Source organism: Orycteropus afer, unplaced genomic scaffold (assembly GCF_000298275.1).
Source record: "Orycteropus afer afer isolate SDZICR_OR568_19922 unplaced genomic scaffold, OryAfe1.0 scaffold00039, whole genome shotgun sequence".
Classification (NCBI taxonomy): domain Eukaryota; kingdom Metazoa; phylum Chordata; class Mammalia; order Tubulidentata; family Orycteropodidae; genus Orycteropus; species Orycteropus afer.
In genome coordinates, this window is record NW_006921626.1 from 2,162,026 (window position 1) to 2,180,621 (window position 18,596).

The 18,596-nt window shown below is 36.4% G+C and overlaps 1 protein-coding gene across 1 annotated transcript in view; it reads right to left on the reverse strand.

Annotated features, from left to right (window-relative positions):
- The window catches only part of RAB3GAP2 (RAB3 GTPase activating non-catalytic protein subunit 2), a 175,304-nt gene that overhangs the window by 27,367 nt on the left and 129,341 nt on the right, over positions 1-18,596 (reverse strand). Inside the window, exons 18-22 of the mRNA XM_007936932.2 lie at positions 16,867-16,957; positions 14,446-14,573; positions 6,581-6,794; positions 6,108-6,205; positions 181-286 (exon numbers count right to left, since the gene is read on the reverse strand). Coding sequence (XP_007935123.1) covers positions 181-286; positions 6,108-6,205; positions 6,581-6,794; positions 14,446-14,573; positions 16,867-16,957 — 637 coding nt within the window. The remainder of the gene's footprint in view (positions 1-180; positions 287-6,107; positions 6,206-6,580; positions 6,795-14,445; positions 14,574-16,866; positions 16,958-18,596) is intronic.

Consider the following 18,596-nt stretch of genomic DNA (forward strand, 5'->3'; position numbering starts at 1 on the left):
CCTCTTATTAATAGTTAAAAAATCTTTATGATCAAATACTCTGCACAGGTAGTCTCTTTTGTTAAGGGAAATGATATTCTCCTTCTGATTTTGTGTTACTTCAAACACAAAATTTTGTTTCCAAGAACTGCCGAGTAAATTCCTGAGAACTCTAAACAGTAATAGGCACCAGGATTTTACCTTTCATCTTGCTTAGGAGGGACAGCATCGTATGAAGACAGCAGATGGACTGTGGTTTATCCAAAATATCTTTTTCCTTAGAAAGCCAAACACTCAGGAGTAGAGACTGAAATAAAATTTACATCTCCGTTAGTGAAAAATATACTTAACATAAATTCTTGCACTTTTCTAGAGAGCACATGTGTGTATGTGGGTGACTCAGCCTTTCAGACAGAAAATAAGTGGTTGCTGTTACATCCTGTAATATGAGGGGATAAGAATGGTACCTTGTCTACCTAAGAGATTAAGACAGGCTTGGCTATCTGCTTTCAAAAGGTCATAGCCTTGAAAACCCTATGAAACACAGTTCTTCTCCACACATGAGGTTGCTGTGAGTTGTAACTGAATTGAGGGCACCTAACAATCACAACAACATAGTACATCTAGAAATCTTCTAAATTAAAAAAAAAAAAATTACACAACCTAAATTAAAACTACAAGTTTCCTCATGAACACAATTCCAATAAAACTACCATTTAAAATACTTCAGAATATAATCAACCAGAAGTTGAAGGTCTAGCATTTCCAACAGGGTATCTTCATAAAAGTAGTAACATATTCTCTTAAAAGACCTACAATTTTTCATTTATGATTTTTATATGCTGCCTCCTAAAAATTTGTTCTTTTTCCAGTTTTTATTTATTTTGATGAAAACATATACAACAAAAGATGAACCATTTAAACAATTTCTAAATGTACTATTTAAAGTCTGTTACTCAAGGAGCTCTGGTAGCATAGTGCCTAGGGCACTTGACTGCTCACCAGAAGGCTGGCGGTTCAAACCCACCAGCCACTCCTCGGAAGGAAGGTTGGGCAATCCTACTTCCGTAGTGATACTGCCTCGGAAACCCAAGGAGGGGTCGCTATGAGTCGGGGCCGACTCGACGGCAAACAACAACAACAACTTTTAAAAGATAGTGTCACAGACGTTAAGTAATCTTTTTAAAAATCTGAAATTTAGTAACTCAGAAAAATGTCATTGGTCTATACCTGGGCACTGGCACTAACTGCATGGGGAATTAGAAAAATGTAAGTAGAATCCATACTTGGTGCACAGTACACAAAACTCCTGCATTTTATCTTCCCAAGGCTGGAAGTTATGGCCACAGTGTATCGGCTGATCCGTGAAATCTCAATGACTAAGCAGGCTTTTCAAAAAGCCTTTCATAACTGTACAATTTCTTACTTTAATCCTTGGGCTTTCTAAATGTATTTTTAAAAGAATCCTTCAATTTCCCATTTATAACTATTAATAACATGCTTTAAGTGAAAATGCTGCTTACTTATTTTTCCCTTTTATTCTGTACTCACAGCAGGAGTTTTTCATTACGTGATTACTTAAAAGCATTCAGCTGTTAATATGATACCTACAATGTGAAACCCAGCCATAAAACATTTGTTTTGGGAAGAGCAAAGGAAAGGAAACCAATCACATGGTATGTGCGAAATACAGTTTCTGGGAGATGATTTTTTAAAAAATGATTTATTTTAAAATTATAACCCATTCTATACATTTACAAACACAATGAGAATACAGTCATCCCTAGGTATCCATGGGAGATTGGTTCCAGGGCCTCTCACAGATTATCAAGTCACTTATATAAAATGGCGGTAGTATTTACATACAATCTGTGCACACCCTCCCACATACTTTAAATCCTCTCTAGATTACTTATAATAACTAATACGATGTAAAAAAGCACTTTATGCTCTCTTTTTAGCCTTTGAAGGATTGTTTTGGCCCCTTAACTGTTCTTTTTTGAAAAATATGTTTGACCTGTGGTTGGCTAAATCCATGGATGCGGAATCCATGGATATGGAGGTCTATATTCTTACAGACTTTGTGGTTATTTTAAGTAGGCAAATCGTCTATATATAACTATATATTTTTAATCTGCTTTATCACAGCATAATATATACAGTAAAACCTGCAATAGTCTGAATCTGTGTAAGGCAGAAACCTATCAAAGAAGGAAAATTCAAATACTTCGCACTAAAAAAACTCTAAACCAAACTCATTGCTGTTGAGTTGAATCTGACTCATAGCGACCCCTCCTTGGGTTTCCAAGGCAGTATCTCTATGGAAGTAGATTTCCCAGTCTTCCTTCTGAGGAGGGGGTAGTGGGTTTGAACCACCAGCCTTCTGGTTAGCAGTCAAATGCCTTAGGCACTATGCCACCAGAGCTCCCTTCCACTAAAGGAAGGGTGCACCCTGTCAAAGGTAGAGACTTATGAGATCTGGAGAAACAAGCAGTCCTATTGAGATCCGACTCTCACAGGTTTCACTGCATATACAATGTTGTTGTTATGTGCTGTCAAGTCTGACCCGACTCATAGCGACCCCTTCTTGGGTTTCCAAGGCAGTATCGCTACGGAAGTAAATTGCCCAACATTCCTTCCGAAGAGTGGTTGGTGGGTTTGAACCGTCAGCCTTCTGGTTAGCAGTCAAGTGCATACAATGAATTCATTAATCTTAAAATTGTGTAACCAATACCATAAATATGCTAAAGCACAATTCCATCACACAAAAAGTTCCCTTGTGTCTCTGTAGTCAATCTCCAAGCCTCATCTCATCACCTAGCAAACACTGCTGTGCTTTCTGTCACAATATTCTTGGTTATTCTGGTATTTCATATAACTGAAATCATATGGTAAGCATCTTTTGTTTCTGAATACTTTCACTTAATGCTTTTGAGACTCATTTGTGTGATTTTGTGTATCAGTAGTTCACTCCATTATATGGATACACTACAATTTATCCACTTACCAGCTGGTAGACATTTGGGCTGTCTTCAGTTTGGGCTATTATGAATAAAGTTACTAAGAACATCTTAGTCTATGACTGAGTGTGAACATGTATTTTCATTTCTCTTGAATAAATAGCTAGCTCTGGTGGCGTAGTGCCTAAGGCATTTGACTGCTAACCAAAAGGCTGGCGGTTCTAACCCACCAGCCACTCCTCAGAAGGAAGATGGGGCAATCTACTTCCGTAGGGATAGCGCCTCAGAAACCCAATGAAGGGTCGCTATGAGCCGGGTCTGACTCGATGGCACATAACAACAACAACAATTGGATTTTTATGGTAACTGCCAAACTGCTCTCCAAAATGGTTGTATTACTTCGCATTTCTGCTAGCTGTACAGGAAAAGTTCTGATTGCTCCACATTTTCAGCAATACTTGCTATGATTAGTCTTTTTAAATTTTAGCCATTCTAGTGGTGCAAGGACCACCATGGTTTTAGACTGCATTTCTCTAGTAACTAAGAAGCTCTGGTGGCATAGTGCCTAAGGCATTTGACTGGTAACCAGAAGGCTGGCAGTCCAAACCCACCAGCCACTCCACAGAAGGAAGACTGGGCAATCTACTTCCATAGAAATACCGCCTCACAAACCCAAGGAAGGGTCGTTGAGTCGGATTTGACTCGATGGCATGATGTGGATTTTGGTTTGGCCTCTAGTAACTAATGATGTTTAACATCTTTTCATGTGATTATTTGCCACCTGTATGTATATTTTTTAGTGATATGCCTGTCCAAATCTTTTGCTCAGTTTTTAATGTATTATGTCTTATTATTGAGTTACACAAATTCTTTATACACTATGGATACAAGTCATTTATCAGATACATGTTTTGAAAAAGAAGCTTGCCCTCTCAGTTTGTTAACAGTATCTTTTTCTTTTATGGTTCATGCTTTTTGTATCCAAGGAAATCTTTGCTTAAACTAAGGTCACAGCGATGTTTTCTTCAGTAAGATCTATAGTTTTAACTCTTACATTTAGGTCTGTGTTCCATTTTTGAGTTAATTTTTGCATACAGCTTACAGTAAGGAGTCAGCCCCCCTCCAAAAGCTTCCTTATCCCCAGATGAATGTAGACAATAGAGTATTGGTATTGATTAAACACACTGTAAAATAAGTAGTACTGTGTGCTCATTTAAGCATCTCAAATTGGACAGATATACTTATCCCCTTGTAAAAAACTTATTTTAAAATAATTATAGATTCACAGGCAAGGGCAAAGAAATGCACAGGGAAGTCCTGTGCCCTTTCCCTAGCCTTGAGCAATATGAACATCTTTCATAACTATAATACAGTTTCAAAGCCAAGAAAGTGACATAGGTAAAATCCACACAGCTTATTCAGATTTCACCAGCTATACAAGAACTCATTTCTAAGTGGGTAGGTATATACCTTTATATAATGTTATCACTGCGTAACCTTGTATATTCACCATCACAATCAAGGAACTCAATTACACCATCAGCAAAGGACTTCCTTGTGTGACCTTTTATAGACACACTCATCTTCTCTCTCAACTCATTACTAACTCTTGGCAACAACTAATCTGTTCTTCATCACTATAACTGTGCTATTTCTCGAATGTTACATAAATGGAATCATGCATTATATGTCCATCCCTCAGAGATAGGCTTTTTCACTCAGCATATCTTCCTTGAGTTGCAGGTTATCAATAGTCTATTCCTTTTCATTGCTGAATAGTATTCCATGGTAAGGATGTACCACTTACCCCCTGAAGGACATTTGTGTAGTTTTCAGTTTCGACTATCATAAATAAAGCTACTGTGAGCATTCAGAAAGGGCCTCTGGTAGCATACCAATTAAAGCATTCAGCTGGTAAGCAAAAGGCTGGCAGTTTGAATCCACCAGCTATTCCACCAGACAAAGAGGAGGCTGTCTGTTCCTATAAAGATTTATAGCCTTGGAAACTCTATGGGGAAGTTCTACTCTGTCCTAGAGTCACTATGAGTTACAATCAACTTGATGGCACTTAGTTTGGGTTTGGGTATGAACATTCTTAACTGTGTATTTCTATTTTTAACTGTCTTATTTCCTCACTGCTATAGTAGCATAGTGCCTAAGGCATCTGACTGCTAATCAGAAGGCTGGCAGTTAAAACCCACCAGGCACTCCTCAGAAACCCAAAGAGTGGTTGTTACAAGTCAAATCAACTTGACAGCAGTGAGTTTGTTCTTTTTTTTTTTTTTCCTTTTTTTGATAGTGATATACAATAATCTATTTTTAAAGGATTTAAATGTTCAATAAAAACAATGCATTAATATAGGCAACAAGCTTACTGAGGTAAGATGCATAAGTTGTGAGTAAGGATACAGAAAAGTGTGTGTGTGTGTGTGTGTGTGTGTGTAAAAGAGAGACAGAGAACTGATGATTGATGATGGATTTACTTCCCTCTATTGTTGCTGTTAGTTGTCACCAAGTTGATTCTAATCCCTGGTGACCCAATGTATGCAGACTACAGGTTTTCAAGGCTGTGACCTTTTGGAAGTACATCACCAGGCTTCTATTTCAAGGAGACTCTGTACAGTCCAGATTGCCAACCATTTGGCTAGTTATCAAAAGCTTAACCAGTTGCACCTCCGGCAGACTCCATAACTCCCTATACCTTTTCAGAAAGGGTAATAAAGATCTCTTTCTGTTTTTCCAGTGGCTCATTCTTTTGTTTTACATCGTTATATTAGAGAGATTAAAAGCTAACTTATATATTCAAAGTCTGGAAATGTTTGATAAAAATTCCATATCAGTTTAAGAGAAATTTTTTGTTCTCCAAATAAGATCTGATTTCTAAAATGACAATTTTTACTGATGTTCACAGTCAATCATAAATGCATATATGCATGTCAGATTCTAAATTTAATTTTATGCCAATCACAGAATATGCTTGTTATAACTTACAGGGAATAAGAAAAATAAAGTATCATTATCCAATTAAATACGGTGATTATAAATTTGTCTGATCATTTTTAGAAGACTTTCATGTAAGTTCTATGATATACTAAAGGACAAGGCTTAAAAATGACTTCTGGATGACACTGGCAAGGAAGAACAACATCCAGCAATGAAAAACCTTACCAGCAATAGCTGGGGGCTAAGTCCAGCAGACTCCAAAGTGTGACACATATCCTCAGTGGAGCTTTCTCCATGCAAGCACTTCCAAAAAAAGAAACTCCCTGATAAAATAAAATCAAACACATTAACCAATAACCCCTTGCCATCTGGACTAACAATCTTCCTGAATTGCAATCTAGAGTCCTAAAGAAGCAAAACAGCATATGAGAGAAGATAGTGGTTCAATTTGCTTGATTTATTAAAGCAGAAGACAAATCATGACATGTTCAGCACTGTCATTTTAATATACTTATTAATACAATTTAAATGACACAGCTCGTACATATGCAAATTATCTTTTAATGGCCAAAAATAAATATTAAATTCCTTGGTTATTTTAATTTCAAAACAAACTCAATCTTTGAGATACTGTGTACTCCCAACAGGTTTTCTTCTGAAGAGGAAGAATTCAAACAGCAATTTATTATTCTACCTACCTAAAGCTACGTACTCGTCTTCACTTATCTTCTTTATGTTGATCACATCTTTCTCGTATTCCACATACTCCAGAAATGTTTTTACAGGCAACACACCATCCTTATTGTCAGAAAATCGGACAGCAGTTCTGGTGTTCTCTTGCTTATACTTCTCCAGTAATGACTGGAGCTTCAGCAGTTCTTTTTCATCAAGCCTTAGTAAAACAGCCAAGTCCTTAAAAACAAGGGGAAAATAATTCTGAATATACCACATTTCTTCTTATGTTAACTCCTAACATTCCAAGTGAAATGCACAGCTACAAAGCTAGGCAGAGCAGTAAAAAACTTTATTTAAGAGTTAAGCAAACAGTGACTTATTTATTAATGTGATAGCTATAATGTATCCTGCTTTACTATCAAATTACCACATTTCATGAGTAGGAGGTTATTTAAATAAAGTAAACAAATCTATATACCACTAAAAGCACCATTTTTATAGTTTGAATTTTAATAAACATGCATTATTGTAGACTCAAAAAATTAACAAGGGTGTCAACTGCAACTCTTGTGATTCTGAAGAAACTAATGAACTATTTGATATTAAATGCTATTTATTATGAAAAACAAAACTTCAAAATAAAAACATGGTTAAAATAATCCTCATTGTATCTTTATACATATATGTCCTCTATGTGGCTTGAGGAATACAGAAGAGATGGAAAAGTCACAAATAGAAATTGCCAGCCTTTCATAGACTATTTTTACATACCATATGCTCAGAAATATCTCTAAATGCTACCTATTTTTCAAAAGTAGAAACAAGCATACACACCACATACAAATACATGGGCTTGCACACACTTAAATGACTGACCATAAATTTGCCACAGCAAGTTAAGTTTTCTTTCCTCTTGAACGAAACTGTTAATTGTTGCTGTTGGGTGTCGTTGAGTTGGTTTCAACTCATAATGACCCTATGTACAAAAAAATGAAAACACTCTCTGGTCCTGAGCCATCCTCACAGTCGCTGCTATGCTTGAGCCCATGCCCACTGTTGCAGCCACTGCATCTTGTTGAGGGTTTTCCCAATTTTCACTGACCCTGTTTTCCCAGGCATGATATCCTTCTCCAAACACTGCTCCCTCGAAATAACATGACCAGCATACAAAAGATGAAGTCTGGCCATTCTTGCATCTAAATAGCATTCCGGCTGTACTTCTTTCAAGACATATTTGTTTGTTCTTCTGGCAGTCTATGGCACAGTCAACATTCTTTGCCAATACCACAATTTAAATGTGTCAATTCTTTGGTCTTCCTTACTCACTGTTCAGCTCTCACATACATATGAGGCTACTAAAAATATCATGGCTTGGGTCAGGAGCACCTTAAACTTTAAAGTAACATCTTTGCTCTTTAACTAAGGAAGTCTTTTGCAGCAGATCTGCCCAATGCAACACATTGTTTGATTTCTTGACAGTTGCTTCCGTGGACATTGATTGTGAATCCAAGTAAAATGAAATCCTTGACAATTTCAATCTTTTCTCCATTTACCATGATGTTGCTTATTGGTTCAGTTGTGAGGATATTTGTTTTATGCTGAGGTGTGATCCACACTAAAGGCTGCAGTCTTTAATCTTCATCTGTAACAACTTCAAATCTTCACTTTCTTCACTTTCAGCAAGCAAGGATCTGCATATCGCAGGTTGTAAATAAGCCTTCCTCCAGTCCTGATGCCATTCCTCTCAGGTTATTTGCTCAGCATACAGACTGAGTAAGGATGACGAAAATACACAGCCCTGACACACACCTTTCCTGATTTTAAACCATGTGGTATCCCCTTATCCTGTCTGAATGACAATCTCTTTTTCTATGTACAGTTCCACATGAGCACAATGAATTGCATATTTCCCTTCTTCACAATGTTTTCCTTAATTTATGATCCACATAATTGAATGCCTTTGCATAGTCAATAAAACATAAGTAAGTATCTTTCAGTTATTCTTTCCTTTGAATCAAGATCGATCTGACCTCAGCAATGATATCTCCATCCAACGTCCTCTTCTGAATCTGGCTTGAATATGTAGCAATTCCCTGTAGAGGTACTGCAGCAATTATTTTTAGAGATTATTTTCAGTAAAATTTTACTTATGTGTGGTATTAATGACACTGTTCCATAATTTCCACATTCTGCCATATTACCTTTCTTTGGAAATAGGACAGATGTTGGATCTCTTCCAGTCAGGTGGCCAGATAGCTGTCTTGCAAACTAGTTGGCACAAACAAGTGAGTGCGTCCAGTGTTGAATCAAGTTGTTGAAGTACCTCAAGAGGTATTCATTCTATTCCTGGAACATCGTTTTTTACTAATTCCTGCAGTGCACCTTGCACTTCTTCCCTCAATATCACTAGTTCTTCATCATATGTTACCTCCTGAAATGGCTGAATGTGGACCAATTATTTCTGGTACAATGATTCTCTGTATCCTTCCATGTTCTTTTGATGCTTCCTGCACCATTCAATATTTTGCCCACAGAATCATTCAATATTGCAACTCAAGGCTTGAATTTTGTCTTCAGTTCAGCTTGAGAAATGCTGAGCGTGGTCTTCCCTTTTGATTTTCTAACTCCAAGTTTTTGCACATTTCATTGCATTTTACTTTGTCTTCTCAAACCATCTTTTGAAATCTTCTGTTCAGATCTTTTATATCATTATTTCTTCCATTCATTTTATTTTATTCTTATTCAGCCTGTCTACCCAACTATTTACCCATACATTAATTTTGTTATCACTGATAATGCAGTATTATATATATATATATAAAAGGGTTTATCTTTGTTGTCTGTACCTATTGTGCACCTCTTTATGTCTTCCTTTTCCTTAGTGTTATTGTGTTGGTCACTCAATTTTGGTATACTGCCTTTTCCTTCACCCAAATCAATACCTGTCTCCACCTATCCACCAGTTTTCCCTTCCCTCCCCCCCACCATGTTTGTAAACAAGAAAGTTTCCTTCCATATATAAACTTTTCCCTGACTTTTTACAATAGTAGACTAATGCAGTAATTGTCCTTCTATGACTGACTTATTTCACTTAGCATAATGTCCTCCAAGTTCATCCACATGATGCAGTGTTTGCAGAGTCTACATTACTCTTTACTGCTGCTAATATTCCACTGTGTGTACGTACCATAATTTGGTTATCCATTCTTCTGATGATGGACACTTAGGTTGTTTCCATCTCTTTGCTATTGTGATTAGTGCTGGGATGAACATGAGTGTACATATATCTGTTTGTGTTCTTGCTCTCACTTCTTTAGGATATAAACTGCACTCATGAGGAAACTCTACACAGAACAGGAGGCTGTCATTCGAACAGAACAAGGGGATACTGCACAGTTTAAAATCAGGAATACTGCACAGTTTAAAATCAGGAAAATCTGGATTATATCCTTTCACCACACTTATTCAATCTGTATGCTGAGCAAATAATCTGAGAAGCTGGACTATATGAAGAATAATGTGCCATCAGGATTGAAGGAAGGCTTAATAACCTGTGATATGCAGATGACACAACTTTGCTTGCTGAAAGTGAGGATGACTTAAAGCACTTACTGAGGAAGACTGAAGATTACAGTCTGCAGTATGGTTGTTGTTGTGCCGTCGAGTCAGATCTGACTCATAACGACCCCTCCTGCGTTTCCGAGGCAGTATCACTATAGAAGTAGATTGCCCAACCTTCCTTCTGAGGAGTGACTGGTGGGTTTGAACCGCCAACCTTCTGGTTAGCAGTCAAGTGCCTTAGGCACTACGCTACCAGAGTTCCAACTACAGTTTGGATCACACCTCAAATAAAGAAAACAAAAAATCCTCACAACTGGACTGAGAAGCAGCATCACAATCAATGGAGAAAAAGATTGAAGTTGTCAAAGACTTCATATTACGTGGTTCTACAATCAACACCAATGCAAGCAGCAGTTAAAACAACAGACGATGTACTGCATTGGGCAAATCTGCTGCAAAGACCTCTTTCAAGTGCTGAAGAAGTCTCCTTGAAGACTAAGGTACACCTAACCCAAGCCACGGTATTTTCAATCACCTCATATGCATGTGAGAGCTGGACAACGAATCAGGAAGAATGAAGAAGAGGTGATGCTTTTAAGTCATGGTGTTGGCAAAGAATGCTAAAAGAACAAATCTGTTCTGGAGGAAGTGCAGCCAGAATGTACCTTGGAAGTGAGAATGGCCAGACTTTGTCTCACTTACTTTGGTCATGTTATCAGAAGGGACCATTCTCTGGACAAGGATGTCATGCTTAGTAAAGTGGAGGGTCAAAGAAAAAGGGGAAGGTCCTCAAAAAGATGGACTGACATGGTGGCTGCTGTGATGGGTTTGGCTATAGTAGGGATTGTGAGGTTTCACAGGACCAGGCAGTGTTTTGTTCTGATGCACACAGGGTCGCTATGAGTTGGAGACTACTCAACAGCACCTAACAGCAACAATAACAACAGGTTCTCTTTTCATTCTTTTGGAGAAGTCTTTTGATGGGCATAAGAACTTAATTGTGAGAAGGTCCCAATCATCTAGTTTATCTTTTGCTCTTTATACATCTTGGATTATGCTTTATAGTCTATTTATGCCATAAACTGGGGCCCCTAAGTTTGCCCCTACTTTTTCCTTGAGGAACTTTACTGTTTTAGGTTTTACATTTAAGTCTTTGATCCATCTGGAGTTAGTTTTTGTGCATGGTGTAAAGTATGGATCTTGTTTCAGTTTTCTGCAAATGGAAAATTGGTTTTTCTGGCCCCATTTGTTAAAGAGACTATCTCTTCCCCATTTTATGGATTTTGGCCTTTTGTCACAGATCACAGATGTTGATGGATCTATTTCTGTGTTCACAATTCTATTCCACTGGTCTATGTGTGTGCCATCGTACCAATACCAAGCCATTCTGGCCACTGTGGCTGCACGTAGGTTTTGAGATCCAGAAGTGTGAGACCTTCTACTTTTTTGTTCTTCTTCAATAGTGCTTTGCTTGTCTGAGGTCTCTCTCCTCTCCATATAAAATTAGTGATTGGTTTTTCCATATCCTTAAAGAATGCTGAAGGAATCTGGATTGGGACTGTACTGAATGTATGGATTGCTTTGGTAATACTGACATTTTCACAATGCTCAATCTTCCTATCGAAGAGCATGATACGTTCTTCCATTTATGTAGATTTCTTATGGTTTCTTGAAGTAGTGTTTTGCGGTTTTCCTTGTATAGGTCTTCTGTGTCTCTGGTATGTTTTATATCCCAATATTTCATTTTTTTGGTAGCTATTATAAATGATGTTGATTTCCTTATTTCCTTTTTAGCAATCTCTTTGCTGGTGTAGAGGAATTCAAGTGATTTTTGTATGCTGATATTCTTTCCTATCACCATGCTAAATCTCTCATCTCAATTAGTTCCAGTAGTTTTCTTGCTGAGTCTCTTGGGTTTTCTATGTATAGGATCTCATCATGTGCAAATAGGGATAGTTTTACTTCTTCCTTACCCATTTGATGCCTTTTATTTCCCTTTCTTGTCTTATTGCCCTGGCTAGGACTTCCAATACAATACTGAATAGAAGTGGTGAGAGGTCATCCTTGTCTAGTTCTCATTTGCAAGGGGAATGGTTTCAGTCTCTATCTATCTACTGAGAATAATGTCAGCTGTTGATTTTGTATATATGTCCTTTATTATGTTCACTTTAGCTTCTCTCCATTCAAGAGCAAGTTTCAGAGTCTTTTCTGACATCCATTTTGGTCTTTTCTTTCTTTCCTGTATAATGTCCTTCATATCATTCCATAACTCATCTGCTTTCAGGTCACTGGTGTTTAATGTGTTAAATCTATTCTTCAGTTAGTCTCTATATTCAGGTGGGATATACTCAAGGCTGTATTTTGGCTCTCGTAGAAGTATTTTCGTTTTCTTCAGCTTCAACATAAACTTCATATGAGCAACTGATGGTCTGATCCACAATTGGGCCTTGGCCTTGTTCTGACTGATGATACTGAGCATCTCCACTGTCTCTTTCCACAGATGTAGTTGATTTAATTCCCTTGTATTTCATTTGTTGAGGTCCACATTTATAGTTGCTATTTATATATTTGAAAATACTTACTTGCAATGAGCAAACTGTTCGTCTGGCAAAATTCTTTTAATTATATGATCAGGTCCCTTCTATCACCAAGGCCATATTTTCCAACCAACGGTTGTTTACAATTTTCGTGTTCCAATTACCAGTGATATCAATGCATCTTGACTGCATGTTTTAGTCAGTCAAACTAGACTGCAGAAGTTGGCAAAAAAATCTTCCATTTTTTCATCTTTAGCTTTAGTGGCTGGTGCATAAATATGAATAGCAGTAATAGTAACTGGCCTTCCTTGAAGAATAGGGTATTATCCTACCACTGACAGCACTGTATTTCAGGATAGATCTTGAAATGTTCTTTTTGATGATGAATGTGATCCCACTCTTCCTCAATTTGTCATTCCTGGCAGAGGTGACCGACCATATGAATGTCTGATTCAAAATGGCCAATACCAGTCCATTTCAGCTCAGCCTAGAATATCAATCTCTGTGTGTTCCATTTCATTTTCACAACTTCCAATTTTCCTAGATTCATGCTCTATATATCCCATGTTCCGATTATTAATGAATGTTTGCAGCTGTTTCTTCTCATTCTGACTTGCACAACATCAGCAAATAAGGTCCTGAAAGTTTTATTCTATCCGCATCATTAAGGTCAACTCCACTTTGAAGAGGCAGATCTTCATCAGTCATATTTTGAGTGCTTTCCAACCTGAGGTATTCATCTTTCAGCACTGTATCAGACAACACTTCAGTGTTTTTCAGCGGCCGTTTTTTCCATAAATGGACTGCCTCTCTTTCTTCTTTCTAGTCTGGAAGCTCCACTGAGACCTGTCAACCATGGGTGACCCTAGTGGGTGGTATTTGAAACACTGGTGGCACAGCAAAATGCAAGCCATCACAGTACAACAAACTTGAAAAATGAGTGATGGTATACAAGATTAAATTTATTCATTTACTTTAGGCTGTTATTTTTAAAAACAAGTAAACTATGAAATACTATTAGACACGTTAGTAGTTCAATGATATACTGAACTATAATAATTCTTAGATTAGTAGAAGACATGAGGCCCTGAAGGTAGGCAACTTGCCCAGTGTCACACAGTAACCTGATGGAAAAGAAGGACAATATGTGTCTCTATTTCCTCTCAGAGAAACTTTATTTTTCTGAAAAAAGTAAGAATTTTATAAATCATTCTCAGAAATAAGCAATATGAGATTGTAATAAAGACTACAAGGTCTTTTCACTTTCTCATGTTTTACAAAATAAAGATCTAGAATACTAATGTTAATCATTAGACAGAATTAGTATAAACACTTTGAGGTAAGGCACATATTTTTTTAAATGTATTCCATTATGCAGTATCAAAAAAGCAATCTGTATGAGTTTACTAGCAACAACACAACAGAAAAACTGATTTTTTTTTGTTTGGCAGAATCATTTTTTTTCTTTGAAAGAAACTGAAGTTTTGCCATTTCAGTAAAATAAATATAACTGGTGAAATTCTTCCAGAAGTAACTGTTATTTATAAGAAGTAATCTTAAGAAATACTAAAGACAATGGTAGGGCAGTAACACTGGATTAACAATAAAATTTAGTATACTGACATAATTAAAATTTTGCAGCAAGGCATAGAGGGCCAGCAGGGAGCTATACACCTTCAAAATTCAGAAACAATCCTCAGTCTTCTTTTCTAGCTTTACTACCAATTTAAAAAAAAAAAAAATCATCAAGGAGATTATTCTCTACAGTAGTACAATTTGGGATTACTCACAATATCAGAGAATGGTGTATCTGAATGAAAATCAAGGGAATTTAATTTACTGACAGAGTCATAAAGATGGAGCAATTTCAGTTTATTGGTACAAAACTGTAGCAATCCTTCATCAACAGACTCAAGCTCTGAAAGATAGGAAAAACACATTACAGAGATATATTATTTAAAAGACTCCAAAAAGCTTTTCTTTCACTAAATTCCTTAATATTATATAATGCCCTGATGTTCTCTTGTATTAAATATTGGGATGCTTAAGCTATTAACAGATTATGAATGCAAATATAAATTTTCCAGAGTGGCAAAATGTCTAACTTTTTAAATAAAATAAGGTGCTTATGGGGGAGGGAGAGGCAGAAATGTCTTAACCTAATATTTAAATTTAAAGAAATGATCTACAATCATCTTTGAAAATATTCTCCTTCACTCCACAGCTCAAATTGTGTGTATTATGCTCATTCATTAAAGACATACAAATATAAAGCTGCTTGCTTATCATTATAGTCAAGAAATTGGATTGTGACAAAAGTATCCTCAAGAAAGTTGACAACTGAGAGAAAAGTTGAACCAATTATGGGAGATGGCTGATGAACATGAGAGGCATAAGCAAATATCACTGAACTGTACATGTATGAACAACGAAGTGCCAAATGTTTTGTTACATATATATTTATCATAATTTTACTATTTAAAAAAGATAAAATTTGTTTTTAGAAAGCTGGCAAAGAGACCAACAGTCGAATTCCATTTCAGAGTCCCTTGTTCCCCTTTGCTGTTGTTATGTGCCGTCGAGTCGGCCCCAACTCATAGCGATCCCTCCTTGGGTTTCCGAGGCAGTATCACTACGGAAGTAGGATTGCCCAACCTTCCTTCCGAGGAGTGGCTGGTGGGTTTGAACTGCCAGCCTTCTGGTTAGCAGTCAAGTGCTTTAGCCACTATGCTACCAGAGCTCCTTGTTCCCCTTTAGTCAGGTTTTATACTGTTTTAGGATTAATACTGAAGATATAATCACATTATATATGATGTATTTCTGTGTAATAATTTAAATAGTTACATGTGGTATACAACAAATATTTTTTCTTTAAAAAAGGAGATAATGAAAACCTCAAGAACTCTTACATAAGACAGAGGAATACTGTTCAGGTTTTTATAGCCATAACAAAACTCAGAATATTAAATACTTGAAATTTTTATGAATCCAATTTATGGCTAGATTTTGAAACCAGTGATGGTTTTCCAGAACTCCAACAATGGTGTGTGGTTTACTCCCAACCCAGGACAAGGTAATTTTTTATTTAATAAATTTTGAGATTTTGATACGTGCTAGCAGGAAGAAGGATGGGTAGGGGTAGAGGTGGATGTTAATAATATACTATGCTTTCTACAAAAGGAAATATTTCTAAAATGTGTACACTAAAGGATTTCATCATTTATGAAAAGTCAGCTTTACGGATCTTCTGAGAAAAGTTCCATAATGGAAGGAGTCTCAAAATTAGGATTTTTAAAGTCCTGAAAGGACATATTATGATTTGTTTATAAGACCACTTTAGGTTGCCATGAGAAGAATTAAATAAAAATATAATTAAATGCAAATCTGACTTGATATATGATTTGCAGGACAAGTAGAAGCTGAAGCATTAAAGTGTAGATGAAAGTCAGTAATATACTACAACCTGATGTTAAGAATTCAGAACAAATGAATTTTGATAGCTCATTTGAATAGAATGTGGAGTTCCAACCCCACAGTTTCAGATGTAATTCTTTTTAGACTAATACATCTGAACAGTAGAATTCACCAAACAGCTCAGGACTAATAACTGAATCACAGTCTGTGAATTTGGAAGTCCTAACTCTGCTCATGAGGGAAATGGCTAAGAAAATGTGGATGCCAGAGGACCATTTATTATACTATTAAAACATTAATTCAAAGCATAAATATTTTTTATTATTATCTCAGTCAAAACCACAATGCTTAAAAAATGCTCTAACTATAGAAATAGCTTTCCTCCCATAAAGTGAAATAAAAGACAATGGCAGTAAAAAAAAACCCTGGTTGTTATCTATATACCACCTGCTAGCTCTCCTCTCATGCAGTAGCTTTCACAATGTTCTGTAACTGTTTGAGAATAATCACTTCTCATCAATCCATACTATTTTTCCTCACAGGAGAGGGATTAGAAAAAAATTTTTTTCAGTAACATCAATATATTCAAAGAATGAGCAGATGAATATCAGCTGCATACATTAAATGGAAGGGGAACATCCTCAAATATCAAAGGTATGAAATGTTTCCTTATTTTGTACATGTATTTTTCCCACACTAAAGTAACATGATGGTATCATAAGCAGTAGCTTTCTATAACTAGAATTATAAAATCTGAAGTTAAGATTATAATCTCTAATCAGTATAAACCCAATTACCTTGATTTTGTAAAGTGTCCATTAAAGTTTGAGTAATGTTTTTAAGGCAGGAAAATGATAATCGTTCGCTTGCCAAAATGCTTTCCAATGCCTAGAAGAACAAAATTGAATAATTCTAGTAATTAGAAGTCAATGGTTTTGTTTATTAAATTTTATCTTTATGCCTACATTTTCACTACACCAAATTTTAAAGGGAAGAACCATATTTAAGATGTATACATCTTAAGATTTTAGTATATCTTCCTGAGAATTAAAGTTGTGCTATAAGTAATAAGCACCTTTATATCATGACAAGTATGTTATAATGACAGAAAGTCTAGATTGGGAGTAAAACAACTAGAAGTCAATTGATGCTTAACAGAAGGGCCATGACAAAACAAAGAAAGAGAAAGCTATCAACCAATAAAACAGCTTGAGTAACCTATTATTATAAAAACATAAATGAAAAACACAGTAATTACTGTCACAACTCATTATATGCTATAATTGAGCACTACTTAATATAGCTTAACTATTGTATTTGAGTATGGCTGGCTGAATCTATAGGCCATGCTAGATAGATATATACTCCCTACTCCAACCTATCAAACTCCTACTCCCTTGGCATATATTTAATAGCCAGTCTCAATATTTCATGCCTAAAGTAGTAACCAACAGAAACAACAATGGACTTGTAGTGAACACAGCAGTTAAGTTTCTATTTAACTTTTCATATTAGCACACTGAATTGTATTTTAATTGATGGCATTAAACAGTTTAAAAATTAACCTGTGATGTGAGATAAATACCCGATCCTAACCCAATAACATCTGTGTGTTTGTGGAGCAGAAATAGGTTTAGATGGTATCTCAATAGCCTCAGGTCTATGATAGGGCAGCTACCTGAAGGTTATAAAGAAAGTGAGTGAAAGAAGCAAATACTCTGGACAAACGTAGCCAACACTGTCCTGCCTATGATTACATAGGCTAGCATCTGGCTACCTTTCTTCTATCTTACTCATTTTCACAAATCTAAATTAGTTTCTTCTCTCTCTCTCACGCTGTAAAACAAACCCATAGCTTTTGCTACTGGACTTTTCAGCATTCATTTTAAAATTCATAGCTTTATACATAATTAATTAGTATTGTTGTTATGAGCTATCGAGTCAGACCCGAGTCATAGCAACCCCTCCTTGGGTTTCTAAGGTGCTATCACTATGAAAGTAGATTGCCCAACCTTCCTTCCAAGGAGTGGCTGGTGGGTTTGAACCGCCAGCCTTCTGGTTAGCAGTCAAGTACCTTAGGCACTATGCTACCAGAGCTCCTATTAATTAGTATAGTGTTTTAAAAAAAAAAAAATCAAGAAAATGGTTTATATTATGCTAACCAAAACCAAAAACTTACTGCCATCAAGTCAATTCCAACTCATGGTGACCCCCTTTGGGTTTCCAAGGCAGTAAATCTTTATGGAAGCAGATTGCCCAGTCTTCCTTTGGTAGAGTGCTGGTGGTTTGATCCACCAACCTTCTGGTTAGTAGTCAAATGCCTTAAGCACTGTGCCACCAGCACTCTTTATACTATGCTAAAGCAAAATGGTATCAAACGAGGACTGTTTATGGGAACCAAAGTGTCCTGTAAGATTTTACAGTGTCAGAACTTGAATAGCATCATGCAGAGTTTGGATAGGAGAAAAGGGAGCAAAAGAAATGATAACGAGTCACCACACTGCATCCCCAAGACTGGTAAAAGGTA